This window comes from Melanotaenia boesemani, chromosome 12 (assembly GCF_017639745.1).
Source record: "Melanotaenia boesemani isolate fMelBoe1 chromosome 12, fMelBoe1.pri, whole genome shotgun sequence".
NCBI classification, from domain to species: domain Eukaryota; kingdom Metazoa; phylum Chordata; class Actinopteri; order Atheriniformes; family Melanotaeniidae; genus Melanotaenia; species Melanotaenia boesemani.
Genome location: NC_055693.1, coordinates 17,253,042 through 17,263,557, shown reverse-complemented (window position 1 = coordinate 17,263,557; position 10,516 = coordinate 17,253,042). Strand labels below are relative to the sequence as shown.

General features: G+C 37.4%; 1 protein-coding gene across 2 annotated transcripts; it reads left to right on the top strand.

Moving 5' to 3' along the window:
* The first annotated feature begins 1,393 nt into the window (after nucleotides 1-1,393).
* hnrnpa3 (heterogeneous nuclear ribonucleoprotein A3) lies at nucleotides 1,394-7,178 on the top strand. 2 transcript variants are annotated; one of them, XM_042001817.1, is made up of 11 exons: nucleotides 1,394-1,588; nucleotides 2,825-2,947; nucleotides 3,047-3,193; nucleotides 3,278-3,488; nucleotides 3,585-3,674; nucleotides 3,769-3,843; nucleotides 4,239-4,286; nucleotides 4,438-4,575; nucleotides 4,689-4,805; nucleotides 4,897-4,964; nucleotides 6,420-7,178. In XM_042001817.1, the coding sequence occupies exons 1-10, from the start codon at nucleotides 1,568-1,570 to the stop codon at nucleotides 4,947-4,949; spliced, it is 1,023 nt and encodes a 340-aa protein (XP_041857751.1). In that variant the 5' UTR covers nucleotides 1,394-1,567; the 3' UTR covers nucleotides 4,950-4,964; nucleotides 6,420-7,178. The 2 variants fall into 2 exon arrangements, with proteins under 2 accessions (XP_041857751.1, XP_041857750.1); XM_042001816.1 differs by lacking the exon at nucleotides 6,420-7,178 and adding an exon at nucleotides 5,066-5,798.
* The last annotated feature ends 3,338 nt before the right edge of the window (nucleotides 7,179-10,516 follow it).

The following is a 10,516-nucleotide window of genomic DNA, read 5'->3' as shown; positions in this document are numbered from 1 at the left end:
ATAAGCACATAATTCTGCACAGTATTGTATAACACCAATAACCGTTTACCTGTTAGGTTATAAGTTCCTCTATGTTGTGGTATAACCTAAAATGTATGTAGAAATACTTCCAAAATGCACCATCGTTCGTTAACAGAATTAAACAAAAAATTATTATTAAAATCACAAAATGATAAACTATGTGCAAATGAGTTTCATGGTGAATATCTGGGGAGTGTTTAGCGTCAATATTATCATAATGTGTGAAATAAAATGCCGGCAAAGACTCTGTATGCTTTTTTTTATTTTTATCCCAGTTCCATCAAAATCAGAAAACTGAACTTTCAGACCACCTACTTGACTTCAGCAGCAACAGACTTCAAACATGTTTGACATCCAGAAAAAAAATGCATTAAATAAAATGCATAACCCTTAACTGTCAGTACTCAAGCAGGGTCCAGTTTTAGGGGTGGAGGATCATTTTCACATGGGCTACTTGCACATAGCAGGACACTGATATTATGTAAGCAAAATTATTATAAATGATGAGAAAAATAGAAAAATGTTAGAGTGTTGTAATTTAAGAAGATATTGCTCCAGTGTCACTAAGCAAATACAGTAATAGTTGTAGATTAAAAGGAGCAAATCACTGGCCTGCTCTTGAATTTGAACTATGGACTGATCATAAATACTCATCATTAACAGTGTCAGAAAAAACATTACCCCTTTTATTGGGGCTGTATTTTCCTCGCATACTACAATAAAGTTAATGACAGACATTGTCTAAACCATAAAACTGTCATATATTTGGAGATGCTGGTCAGCTTCAACAAGGCTAAATAGCATCTGGCTCATAGATCATACTTTCCCAATCAAATATTCTCTGTAAACTCTAACAGAGACATGCAAATGGAAAAGTAGAAACACAAAAGTGGAGCTGAGAATAATGTTATGTCTTATTATAAGGATAAGTGTTCTGAAAAAATCCAGCTTAGTCTCTAACAGTAAACAGAAAACTTCAAAGTTAGCAATAAAAGAGAAAGTTAAAGTTCTTATAGAGCAGAACCGTTAATACTCTATTCTATACTCTATTCATTATGGGGGGGAAAGTTGTTTTGCAAAATACCATACTGGCATATGCTACAGAAACAGTGCCTTCAGAGACAAGACCGCACACTTGTGTTTGTCGTCACAACAGAACTTGAGTAAAAATGCAGGCATAGCTATCTCATACTTATGTTTTGTAGATTTAAATAAGTTATATGGTGACTATAAAGCACCAACTCACAGCGAAAAGCCATATAAAGTCACTTTACATTAGGAAACCCACGTTACTGATTGTATTTACCAGCAGATGGCGTAAATTTCCCTTTAATATAAACATATATAGCACAGAGCAAGGCAGCGGACCTGACAACGTAACTTTTAACTTTTATTAGAATCGTTCCTAAAATGCATAAAGTTTTGCATCGTTTTGTGGGTTAACTTTAGATGCTTTCTTAAGATGTATTTGAAGTTTTGATGATGGTGGTTGACAACCAGTAGCACGAACGACCAGCTTGTCACGTGACGTCCTTGTATCTCTGTCATGGACATCTGCAAAATGGAGGTGAGATGCTGAGATGTGACGCAGATTAAGCATACAAATGCGTAAGATTCAGGAAAGCCACAGCTAATCGGTAACATATTTGTAATATTGGTGAGAGCGTGCATTACATTCTGCTGTAATTTATTCCTGATGCGTTGCTCAATGGTGCTCTTGTAAGCTAACGCTGGAGCTAAGCTAATGGCTGTCAAAAATTACTGTCAAGTTAACCCATGTGAATCTTGGTCCTTATTTGAGCAATATAGCATAGCTATGCTTTAGCTTAGATTCAAACTACTAATTCAAACCTGTTGGTTAATTTTGTGTATGTTCTTATAATAGTTAGATGCTAAAGTTGCAGTTTTTCTGAAATAAGCTACCTCTAGCTGTCGATGGTAGCTCAGGCTAACTCCCTTACCGTATTCAGAGCAGCCATTTTGACATGGAATAGCACGTAAATACAGGCGTCAGCAATTACTTTTTAAAAGCTCAGTACGTAATTACAGTAGTTCTTCCATTAATGTCATTACTTTCTACCTATGTGTATCTACAATTTCATGTCAAAATGGCTGCTGTGTAACAAATTAGGGGGACTCGGACATAGCATTGAACTCCGAGTTTGTGTTTGTTTTTATTTAGCCCTTATCAGATGTGTTAGTTGGTTTATGTACTGAATGTAGCTGTCCGCTTGGTTGTACTCTATGCAAAGCTGCTCCTACTAGTTTATTACAGGAACAGTGATAAGAAGCTATAAAGGCTCATAATAGTAGGGGCCTTCATAGACATTTTATTGGTGACTTTTTGTAGATGTTGTCAATTATAGTTCTCCATAAAGAAATGCATTAGGCTTTAAATCATCAGAATTGGTAGGGAGGGCTATTAAAATGAATGTGCATTTGGGTTAAGTCGACATTATAATTTATGTGTAAGTGAAGCGTTATGAGAGTGCTTCTCATGTCATTTTAATAATTAACCAAACCTGGGATCAACATGAGTAAGAATTTAGTTTTATTCATGTAGACATGCAGCATGCTCCTCTTAGTATGTAGTTATGAGTACTTTAACATTGTAACCAGAGAAATTCAGTTAATTCATGCCACTAACAATCATTCAGTAGATTATACTGCAGTAATTAATTTATCATTATTCAAACATGTTTTTTATTGTTTTCTTTTTTAGATTTTTTTTTTTTATTACAGGAGCGAATTGTTACGTATTATTATTTACAGCTGCAGTTATGTGTGTGTCTTGTTTTTACAGAACCGTGACGCTAAAGAACCTGAGCAGCTCAGAAAGCTGTTTATTGGAGGGCTGAGTTTTGAAACCACAGAGGAGAGTTTGCGGGCCCATTTTGAGCAATGGGGAACTCTCACCGATTGTGTGGTTTGTAGTTTTATTCTGTGGAAAGATGTTTTTAGGTAACAAGATTAAACTGGCTACGCACTACTTAAACTGTCTTTGCTATCCTTGTGTTGTTTCTAGGTGATGAGGGATCCCAACAGCAAGCGGTCAAGAGGGTTTGGCTTTGTTACATACTCTAATGTAAGAGAAGTTGATGATGCCATGAAAGCAAGGCCTCATAAAGTAGATGGCCGTGTGGTTGAACCCAAGAGAGCTGTGTCCAGAGAGGTAAAAATATAAATCTCTGACCAGTAGGCAGATACCACTGCATGGTTGTTGGTGAGGTCTTTGCTCACTAATACACTCTTTTAGGACTCCAACAAACCAGGCGCACATCTAACGGTGAAGAAGATCTTCGTAGGTGGAATCAAGGAGGACACTGAAGAGTACCACATTCGGGAGTATTTTGAAAAGTATGGAAAGATTGAATGCATTGACATCATGGAAGAGCGCTCGACAGGGAAGAAGAGAGGATTCTGCTTTGTCTCCTTCGATGATCATGACACTGTCGACAAAATTGTTGGTATGCAGTTGTTGTACCATTTTTAAGTTCTCTATTTGGAAATATAAATTATTGTGTGTGAGTTTCTGTTGTCTTATTTCCCCATTTTCCTTATAGCCCAGAAATACCACATAATCAACTTTCACAACTGTGAAGTCAGGAAAGCTCTGTCTAAACAGGAAATGAATGCTATGTCCAGCAATCGGGGTAAGTATATCCTATAAATAGAAAGGTTGTACCAGCTGGCAGTTCAGTGATGTGATGCGTATTTGTAAACATGTTTGGCCTTTCTTCACATCAGGACGAAGCAGTGGATCAGGAAATTTCATGGGGAGAGGAGGTAACTTTGGAGGTGGTGGTGGCAACTTTGGCCGAGGTGAGTTGTGTTTCCATGTCAGATTAAAGCATCTTTATCCTTTATCATACGAAAGTATTAGATACAATTAATATTTTTATATGTTTGCATATAGTCCAAATGAATAACTGTGAATCCTGTGTCTACTTTTGTTTGTATCCATGCTCAGTGTTACAACACTGCTAAATGATGCTTGTAATAAACTTTTAATGATTAAATGCTAATTCAGGGCTTGCTTATCCATGGGTGGCTCTCGTCGCATGCAGAGTAAGAATTATGGGTGTGATGGCTGTATCTACAGCAGTAGTATTGTAGAGTAAACCTACCTTTGTGTGTGATCTGTGATAAGGCTACAATGTTTAACAAACTGTTTACAATTATAACACACTACTTTTGACCCTGCTTGTGTTTCTTAGGTGGCTATGGTGGAGAACGTGGAGATTATGGCAATGATTTTGACAACGGTAAGTTGCACTGAAATATAGATTTGCCTAAGTGTCTTTACAGTTACTGTCTGTGTAACCCACATCTGTTGTGTTGTGTCTGTAGACCTCAGTTTGTTGTTGTAAACACCATCAAGAAGAAAATGCTAAATTGGTTGTTGATTTTTAAAAGGTCCAGGAGGAAATTATGGTGGTGGACCAGGTTATGGAGGTGGACGAGGAGGTTATGGAGGTGGTGGTCCAGGATATAACAACCAGGGTGGAGGATTTGGTGGAAACTGTGATGGAGGTTATGGAGGCAATAGTGGAGGTAGAAGTTTTACTTTGACTACAACATTTTGACTGTGAATTGAGAATTAGATCATTTTTATTTATATATTGTTTATTTTTAAAAATAAACAGAAGTTTGACTAATATTTTCAGGATATGGAGGTGGGGGAAATTACAATGACTTTGGAAATTATGGTGGGCAGCAGTCTAACTATGGGCCCATGAAAGGAAATAATTTTGGAGGCAGAAACTCCAGTGGACCCTACGGTGGTGAGTTTCACCCTTTAAATCTTTATGTAATAATCAGACCTCAAAATAACAGCAACATAATCTCTGTTGTGGTCACTGTGTGTAACTGCAGGTGGCTACGGCTCTGGTGGCAGTGGCGGGGGCTATGGCTCACGACGATATTAGTCATTTCATGTTTTGGTAAGTTGCATTCAGTTTCATGCCACCCTCGTAGCACAGTACAGAGTGAGCCCATGAAAGTGCAGATTAACTATTTGTTCTATCCTGTATCCATTCAACAGGCTTCAGTTCTTAGCAGGAGAGGCGAGGAGGTGAGCAAAGGAATTGTCAGGAAAGCTGCAGGTTACTTTGAGGCAGTCATCTGAAAGCATTAGAGGAACACACGAGTCAGACATTACTGCAGCTAAATCGAAGGAGTTAATGGAAGAAGGACTGTATGAACAAGACATGAGTGCAGATGAAACCCTTCCCTAATTGTGATAGATGTTTCCCTACTGAGGAAGTTTTCCCTTTTCTGCGTCTGAAGTGTGTGTATTGTGCCTATGGTATCAGGGGTAAATTGTTGTCTTTCTTTTTTAATCTGAAGCCAGTTAAGATTTTTTTTCTTTTCTGTTTTTTTATATGGGTTAGTTTTCTGCTGGCTGAATTATTCTATGTCCTTTAACTTGGTTGTTGTCAAATAGCATAGTTAAATCAGGCCCATAGATAAGCTAGATATTTACTTTCTCCTATTTGAAGTTATTATGATTTCATAAATGCAAGTGTCAAGTGTATTTTGATTTTGTATGTAAAGCACAGTGTGTAAATCTTTTATAGTACCAGTGTCAACCATTATAAACAGCCTGGATTAGATTTAAAGGAATCCCACACTGCTCCTTTTCCCTGCAAACCAAAATTTAGGTTGTTCAAATATTTTGATTAGCCAAAAAAAGACTGAATAAAATTGTGTAGTCAAGTAACACGAGGTTCAGTGCATCATTGGTTCAGAAAAGGATTAAATGAGTTACCAAATTATCTGTTTCCTGTTCATTGTGATGTCAGTGTAGCACATCAGCCTGTTTAGAGCTGTCCCACTTGTGGAAATATGAATATATCTGTGGGTGAATGTAATGTGTATGTGTATTAGTACAGTATTGTGTGCGTTTACATATCCCAGGGTCAATGAAAAGGGAGTTTTGGGTAGTCCTAGGGAGGGGCCCCATACACACCTAATGCCAGTGTTGAGAAGGTAGGATTATGAAAGCCACAAGCACCTGCAGTTGAGCCCTCAGCATCGCTAGTGTGGAAGATTTTTCAGATGACTGTCAGACAGGACGCCTTCAGCTCCAGCACAGTGGACCAGTCAGCATTTTGAGAGAGAAGGGAGAAGGCAGCATCGAGCACAACGCCCATGGAGGAAGCTTGCAGTGTCGTGCCTGGTAGTGAGCATCTATCTCTTTTCCAAGGCTAGCTAAACTCTCCAGCAGCTGGTGCTAGCGAAGAAAGACTAGGTCCTGGACACACTGGAGATCCTGTTGAGTGAGATACAGCAAATACTAGATGTCAGACATAAACGAGAAAAGGGAGCCAATATTTCACAAAAGCAGGCTTAAGAAGATGGAGCAGGTAAGAGTAACCACTTTGCTTGATTTACAGATGTGGAAATGGGCATTCTCTTCTTGCTGAAAATCTGTAAAGACCTGATAACATGGAAGGTTCTGGATGGGTAAGACTTTTTTGAAATATTATCCAAGGCTGCATATTGTGATTTAACAGTGCATACAGAGTTTAAACAAGGTGTAAGACAGAAATATTCCAGGGTGTGGATGAGACGGTGACATCCAAAATGTATTCTTTTTGAGCAGAATTCACCTGTTCTTTATTCCACTTCTTGAAACCGTTAAACCTAATTTCCACGTTTTGCTGTGCTGGTTATTTCAGGTTAAGTTGATAGCAATGTAACACTTAGCAAATTAAGATTTGATATAAAGTCAGAGAAACAAATCTTTAGATTACTTTCTTTTCTTAGTTTGGGTTTATCAGATTAATAATGTTAGTCATTATTCATGGTACAAATGTATGTTGCTGTCTATACATTCAGAAGCTGAATATATTCAATTTATTGTAATATCATTTCAGTCTCATGATGTCTGGAAACGTAACAATACACAAGTGTTTTATTTCTAATGGAAAGTTAAATTTACAAATGATCTAAATAACTTGAAATATGTGGAAATATGTCTATAAAAAAGGCTGCTAATCATCCCCGAGTTGGTTTATGTACACTTAAGTTACAGAACTCTTATATTTTCTTTGCCTAAATTGAGTAAGTAATGTTTATATATAATGCACCTTTCACAGACACTCGTCACGAAGTGCTTCTAAGAGAAAGCAACAAAAAAAAAAATATATATATATATATATATATATATATATATATATATATATATATATATATATATATATATACTGCCGTTCAAAAGTTTGGGGTCACTTCCCTATTGAATCCCATGGCAAAGTGACCCCAAACTTTTGAACGGTAGTGTATATACACATATATATATGTGTGTGTGTGTGTGTGTGTGTGTGTGTGTGTATATATATATATGTGTGTATATATATATGTATATATACATAAATATATATATGTGTATATATATATATATATACAGTGAGAGTAAAAAGTATTTGATCCCTTGCTGATTTTGTTAGTTTGCCTACTAATAAAGATATGATCATTCCATACTTTTAATGGTAAATGTATTCTAACATGGAGAGACAGAATATCAAAACGAAAATCCGGAAAATAACTTTAAAGAATATATATTAATTGATTTGTATTTCATTGAGGGAAATAAGTATTTGATCCCTCTAGCCAAAAGCACTTAATACTTGGTGGCAAAGCCTTTGTTTGCAAGCACAGCGGACAGACGTTTGTTGTAGTTAACCACAAGGTTAGCACACATATCAGGGGGAATTTTGGCCCACTCTTCTTTGCAGATCCTCTCTAAATCATTAAGGTTGGTGGGCTGTCGCTTGGCAACTCGGACCTTCAGCTCCCTCCATAGATTTTCGATTGGATTGAGGTCCGGAGACTGGCTGGGCCACTCCATGACCTTAATGTGGTTCTTCTTGAGCCACTCCTTTGTTGCCTTTGCTGTATGCTTCGGGTCGTTGTCATGCTGGAAGACCCAACCACGGCCCATTTTCAACTTCCTGGCAGAGGGGAGGAGGTTGTCCCTCAGGACTGCACGGTACATGGCTCCATCCATCTTCCCACTGATGCAGTGAAGTAGCCCTGTGCCCTTGGCAGAGAAACACCCCCAAAACATAATGCTTCCACCTCCATGCTTGACGGTGGGCACAGTGTTCCTGGGGTCATAGGCAGCATTTTTCTTCCTCCACACATGACGAGTAGAGTTTAGGCCAAATAGTTCAATTTTGGTCTCGTCTGACCACAGAACCTTCTCCCAATCACTTTGTACATCTTTGAGGTGATCACGGGCATACTTTAGGCGGGCCTCCACATGTGCCTTCTTAAGCAGGGATACCTTTCGGGCACTGCAGGATTTTAATCCATTGCGGCGCAAAGTGTTGCCAATTGTTTTCCTGGTGACTGTGGTCCCAGCTGCCTTGAGGTCATTCACTAACTCCCGCTGTGTGGTTGCAGGCCGATTTCTCACAGCTCTCATGATCACTGCCATCCCACGAGGTGAAATCTTCTGTGGAGCACCAGACCGAGGTCTATTGATGGTCATGTTATACTTCTTAAATTTTCTCACAATTGCACCAATGGTTGTTACTTTAATACCCAGCATCTTGCTAATGTTTTTGTAGCCCATTCCAGATTTGTGCAGGTCAACAATCCTGTCTCTGAGGTCCTGAGAGAGTTATTTGGTCTTACCCATGTTGGAGAGTTTGGAATCTGTCTGATTCTGTGAACAGGTGTCTTTCATACAGGTGATTAGTTATAACAGGTGTCTTCAATTCAGGTAACAAGTTGATTGGGAGTGTCTAACTAGTCTGTGAAAGCCAGAACTCCTAATGCATACTAGGGGATCAATTACTTATTTCCCTCAATGAAATACAAACCAATTAATATATATTCTTTAAAGTTGTTTTCTGGATTTTCTTTTTGATATTCTGTCTCTCCATGTTAGAATACATTTACCATTAAAAGTATGGAATGATCATATCTTTATTAGTGGGCAAACCAACAGAATCAGCAAGGGATCAAATACTTTATACTCTCACTGTATATATATATATATATATATATATATATATATATAGATAGATATTGTTCCAACGTGTATGTATTCTATCACAAAGCATTTTTTGGCCCACACTCCTACACAATGTGTGTGTGTGTGTATATATATATATATATATATATATATATACACATATATATATACACTACCGTTCAAAAGTTTGGGGTCACTTTGCCATGGGATTCAATAGGGAAGTGACCCCAAACTTTTGAACGGTAGTGTATATACACATATATATAAGTATATATGTGTATATATATGTATGTGTATATATATATATATATATATATATATATATATATATATATATATATACAAAAGCAGTCATAAGAGTTCAAGTCTAACTAAAACTTGTTGAAATAAAAAAAATGTCTCAATTTAAAAATATCCACAGAGTCCAAACTACATTAAGATAGAAGCAGTCTTGGTGCTATTGTTTAGAAATAACGGTCTTAGAGTAGTTGGAGTAGTAGTACAGGACTTGTGTGGCTGAAGCAGGTCAGTAATATAAAGAGGAGCCAGACCATGAAGGGCTCTGAAGATATTAAACATATAAGATTTCACAAAGGTTATCCCAGTAAGCAGTGTTTTTCATACACCAGTGCCTTCAGTTTTCACCTAATTTCTGTGTAGGATTGTGGGCCAAAAATGCTTTGTGATTGAATGCATGTTGGTTTAGCAAAAACGCTATGAACTGCTTTGATTTTCATGCATAATATGTAAATGAGTGTGTTTTTTTATTTTTTTTTTTATTTTAAATCTTTAAATAAAAATATTTTTCGTACAGTGGTTGGTCTTTTTTATGTCCTATACAGAATTTCATAGCAATCTGCTTTGCTATAAAAGATTGTGTATCATACAGTATAACTACTGTCAGACTGGTTTACTCTTTGTTTTACTTTGATTTTGAGACTTGCATAACAGATGTCCTTGATGTTACCCTTTCCACTAGTTTACTGCCTACAGAAATTGGGCTTGGTGATCAAAGGTAGTGTCTGTGTGTGAATGTGTGTGGAGGCGGTATTGATAACGTGGGGCTTTAGGCTTTGATTATGTTAGCCCAGTGCACCATTGTGAAGTTGTCATGTATGGTTTATACTGAGCATACTCTGCTGTAGCTCAACAATTGTGCTCTTTGTTGTGTGGCATAATAAATGTGGTGGGTGTGATTTTTTTTGCCAGGAGGTTTCACAGAATTAAAAGATTTAAGTTACTGTACAAACAAGCATGCTCTAATAAAAGAGGAGCCGATTACGAAAGCAATTCAAAATGGTGACCTTTTTGTTTCTATACAAGTTTCCATTTATTTACTTTGTTGTAAGTCCTTTGGGAAAGCCTTTGGATGTAGAACTGACTTCATTGTGTGGTGAGTTATGTAACATTTCCTTAGACTATAGATCCATCTGGCATCAATCATTTGGGCGGTGGCTACAGTAAACCAAGGAATGCTGTCTTTTTCAGAAAAGAGGAGGCTGTATA

Bases quoted from the DNA above. Each gene is read 5' to 3' on its own strand.
- hnrnpa3 (XM_042001817.1), top strand. From the start codon at position 1,568: ATGGACATCTGCAAAATGGAG. The intron at 3,489-3,584 runs GTATGCAGTTGT...TTTTCCTTATAG, and splicing joins CACTGTCGACAAAATTGTTG to CCCAGAAATACCACATAATC. The intron at 4,806-4,896 runs GTGAGTTTCACC...GTGTAACTGCAG, and splicing joins CTCCAGTGGACCCTACGGTG to GTGGCTACGGCTCTGGTGGC.